We start from the raw sequence: 4,605 nt of genomic DNA, 5'->3' as shown, positions 1-4,605 counted from the left end.
CCCCCCCCCCCCCCCCCCCCCCCCACCGCCGCGGCGCGGTCTCCCACAATGCCGACACAGAGAGTGGCTGAGCTTTTCACTGCCCAATGATCCACACACCATTGGTTTCTCTCTCTCTCTCAGTCAGTGTGGTCTTAGTGTCACTGCATCAGGCTGGTGGGGCAATACAGTAACGTTCGATTTGTCAATGTTAGCAGCAGTGGAAGCCCGCACGAATGGGTGTGACATCAGGCTAAACTCAGGCTCAGCTGATACCCTCCCCTACAAGGCACTCAACCAAATCCCATGGGTGAGAGGTGGGTAGTGGGGTGCCATGTCCAAAGGTGATCAGCACTTTGGAGCCACTGCACACTGAGTAACCTGTGACTGGCAAAGGGGCAAACCAGACTGGGTGAATTTCATTCCCTTGAGCTTCTGGGCCTGTTCCTCATGTTTACAGTGCACCCTGTTTCAGAGTAGGATGTTGGCCTTTATTTTGAGGGAATTGGACTGTAAGAGTAGGGAAGTCTTACTGCAACTGTGCAAGATACCAGTGAGACCACATCTGGAGCAGTTTTGGTCCCCTTCAAGGCAGTTATCATTTCATTGAAGGCAGTTCAGAGAAGGTTCACTAGAACCCCGGTATGGAGGGATTGTCTTATGGGCAAAGATTAACTGGTGGGAGACTCTCTTCACTGTCTAGAGGCATTGAGAAGAACGAGAAGTGGTCTCATTAAAACATATAGGATGCTTAAGGGGCTTGACAGGGTAAATGCTGGGAGGATGTTTCCCCCTTACTAGAGGGCACAGTGTCAGAATAATTTAACAATGAGATGAGGAGGAATTTCTTCTCTCAGAGAGTCGAGGTCTTTCGAAATCCTTGTCTCACACAGAGCTGTGGGGGCAGAGTCCTTGTGTATATTTAAGGCTGAGATAGTTTCTTGATCAGTCAGAGAAATCAAAGGTTACGAGGAACGTGGGTGTGAGGAGGGTCAGATCAGCCGTGATCCCGTTGGACGGCCGAACAGGCTCAAGGGGTCGAATGTTCCTACTTCGTGTGGTCTGATGGTTCTCCACAATTTGCGTCACGATATTCTGAGTAATGTTTGCTAAGGAAAACCTCTCTGACTATTATAGGCATGAGGATGCTGGCCCTAACATGGAGCACACGGACACCAACTGTATCATTCTGTGAAGTTATTGTGGAACAGCAAGGACTGGACTCCATTCTCTGCATGGAGGGTTTTTATTTTTTTTTTTTGGAATTATAATCGTGCAATGGATTCCTCTCTACCGTTTTCACATGACCAGTTTGAAATGATGACGGCCATTGAAACCTGAATTGGTGGCTTGGAACTAACCGAAAAGTTTGGCTGGGTCGGCAGGAGACTTTGAAATTTGCTGATTCCGACACTTTCGTTCCGCAAGTCAGTACCTGGTTTGTGCTGTGTTATGTAATGTGCGACAGAGCGCTGGGAGGGAGGGGTGATCAGATCTTAATGTAGGTGTCGTCTCCCTGTTCATTTCAGGGTGACCTGTCTGACTGGGCCTTGAGCACTGAGCGGTACAGGGCTCTCTGATGATCCTGTTTGAATTTCACACGCCTGGATATTTGGGAGGAGCTGTTGACTCTGCTGCTGGTTAAAGCCTAAAAGGGAATAGGAATGTTTATATCATCAACTTGAGCTATGTCCAAGTTAACAGGAATCTGTATTGCTGGGCTGCATCTGCCCATTTACAAATGTAAACCATATGGATATGAAAGAGTATATGGTATACAATATCCCATCGAACTTAGAGATGAGCAGTCTGGGAATCAAGGAACATTTGGGGTGAATGGTGATCATGAAATCAGGTCAAACGTGCTCCACATGGAGAATGATGTGCTGAGATAATCAGAAGTCTGTGTGGTGTTACTTGTCTATTTTATGTAAATAAACTGTCACCAAACATCATGCAGAATTGGAGTTGAACCATTAACAGTAGTTTTGAAGGGAAAGTCAAGTGAAGCATTGACTAGCTTCAATTTGCTACCACACCATGGGGCTATATGTTCACCCCACACTGAGCTCTTCAAGTTTCCTGACCTGCATTTACAACACTTCAGCAACAATATTTACTCCATCAGAGACAACAAGAACTGCTGAGGCTGGAATCAGGGATAACTGCGGAGCTGGGGGAGCACAGCAGGTCAGGCATCATCAGTGGAGTAGGAAAGCTGATATTTCGGGTCGGGACCCTTCTTCAGAAATGGGGGAGGGGGGACAGGAGCTGGGAAATAAATAGAGAGAGGAGGGGTGGGGCTGGGGAAGGTAGGTGGGATGGTGATAGGTGAGTGCAGGTAGGCAGTGGTGGGGATTGGTCAGTGAGGTGGGAGGGGCGGATAGGTGGGAGAGAAGATGGACAGGTTGTGTCAGATCAAGGAGGCGGGGATGAGAGGGAGGGTCGGACATGGGGGTAGGGAGATTTTAAAACTGGTGAATTCCATGTTGAGCCATTTGGGATGTAGGCTCCCGAGGCGGAATGTGAGATGCTGCTCCTCCAGTTTGCGGGTGGTGTCATTGTGACATACTTGGAAGCTTGCAAGTGAGGTTTTTAATTAATTACCTGATATTGTCCTTGTGTAGCCTCCGACTGTTCTGTGGAGGAACTAATTCAAACATATGGAACACAATTTTGGTTTGTCCCTTGAAAACACCAAATGTACTTGTATTTAATAAGCAGCCTCTAAATGTCTGTTCTCGGAGCCAGGATAAATACTCCTCAATCACCACTCGCAAGTCTTAATTAATGGTGTAATTGCTTTATGTGCTCTCAATTATAGCACCAATTTTATTAATCCTAATTGTATAATGATCCTGCCTCAGTCATTGTCAGAATAATGAATAATTTGCAGTGCATAATAATGGCTAATAAATTTACATTAAATATTTAATAATCTTTTGGCTGAGAATTTTTGCAACAGGCGTACCCTCTACATTCAGCATAATTTTACTGAGTTTTTTTGCAACTTGTTCAAAAATTATTTTGGGAGGTGTAATTCCATCTCCTGCCTTCTTCATTATAAAGTTAACAGGTGAAACGAATCTTGAGAAAGTTTGATGCTGGACAGCTTGTTTTGTTATAATTACTTGCTAGACATTAATGTCTTCCAGCTGGTCATATTGCTAGGCTGGTACAGTGTCCAGAACAGACAAAAAGTCTGTTGATTGCGATGCCTCGATAAAATTGCATATTTCAACACAGCCACTGTGCTACCATTATTCAAGAAGGAAGCAGGGGATAAACCAGGAGACGACAGGCCAGTCAGTCAGTATTGGAAGCAATTCTGAGGGCCAGAATTAATCTGCACTTGGAGAGGCAGGGATTACTCAAAAGCAGTCTGCATGGTTGTGTCAAGGAGAGGTCATGTCTGACCAATCTGATTGAATTTTTGAAAAAAGTAATCAGGTGTATAGATGCAGGTAACACATTCAACATTGTCTACTTAGACTTCAGCAAGGGGCTTTTGATGAGGTCTCACATGGGCGACTGATAGAAGGTAAAACCCCATGGGATCCAAGGAAATGTGGTCATTTGGATATAGGTTTGGCTGAGTGGCAGGAAGCAGAGGGTGATGGTTGAGGAATATTTGTTATGCCTGTGTTCAGTGGGGTTCCACAGGGATCGGTGTTGGGGACACTTGCTGTTTGTGGTTTATATAAATGATTCGGAGTTGGAGGGTCGATCATTAAGTTTGCAGATGATACGAAAATTACTGGGGTGGTAACTGATGAGAAGGAACGCCTTCGATTACTGGAGAATATAGATGGGCTGATCAGTGGTGAATGAAATTCAATCTGGATAAGTGTGAGGTTTGGCAGGACTAACAAGGCAAGGGAGTACACAATGAATGGCAGGACCCTGGGAAGCACCAAGGATCAGAGGGACCTTGCTGTGCATGTGCACCAGTCCCTTATGGTATCAGGACAATAGATAATGTGGTTAAGAAAACATATGGGATGTTTGCCTATTGGCCAAGGCAGAGTTTAAGAGCGGGGAGGTGATGCTGGAACTGTTTTTAAAAAAAAAAGGCTGGTTAGGCCGCAGCCAGAGTATTGTGTGCAGTTCTGGAATCCACATTATAGGAGGGATGTGATTGTACTGGAGAGGGAGATTTACCAGAATGTTGCCTGAGCTGGACAGTTTGTTATGAACAGAGATTGGATAGACGGGAAATGTTTTCCTTGGAGCTGAGGAGGCACATAATTGAGATGTATAATATCATAAGGGTCTGGACCGACCAGATGGGAAGAAACATTTCCCCTTGGTGGTGGGAGTCAGTGATTGGGGACATAGATTTAATGTAAGAGACAGGAGGTTTCAAAGGGATTTAAGGACATTTTTTTCCCCACCCGGAGGGGTATCTGGAACTCACTGCCTGGAAGGATGGTAGAGACACTAGCATTTTTAAAAAAGTATTTAGATGTACACTTGTGATGCCAAAGTCTCCAAGGCTATGGGCCGAGTGCTAGAAAATGGGATTAGAATAGTTTGGTGGTTGTTTTTGATTGGCGCAGACTCAATTGACTGAAGGGCCTATTTTTGTCTTGTAGACCTCAATGAGTCAATGGCTACAAGCTCATT

The 4,605-nt window shown here is 45.3% G+C and overlaps 1 protein-coding gene across 1 annotated transcript in view; it reads left to right on the top strand.

The window, feature by feature from the left end:
• The window catches only part of arhgef39 (Rho guanine nucleotide exchange factor (GEF) 39), a 61,740-nt gene extending 59,527 nt beyond the window's left edge, over positions 1-2,213 (top strand). The window contains exon 12 of the mRNA XM_020515963.2: positions 1,117-2,213. Coding sequence (XP_020371552.2) covers positions 1,117-1,174 — 58 coding nt within the window. The 3' untranslated portion in view covers positions 1,175-2,213. The remainder of the gene's footprint in view (positions 1-1,116) is intronic.
• The last annotated feature ends 2,392 nt before the right edge of the window (positions 2,214-4,605 follow it).

The sequence above is a fragment of the Rhincodon typus genome, chromosome 22, assembly GCF_021869965.1.
Source record: "Rhincodon typus isolate 14 chromosome 22, sRhiTyp1.1, whole genome shotgun sequence".
Lineage (NCBI taxonomy): Eukaryota > Metazoa > Chordata > Chondrichthyes > Orectolobiformes > Rhincodontidae > Rhincodon > Rhincodon typus.
The sequence above is the reverse complement of the archived record's forward strand: the minus strand, read 5'-3'. Positions and strand labels throughout refer to the sequence as shown.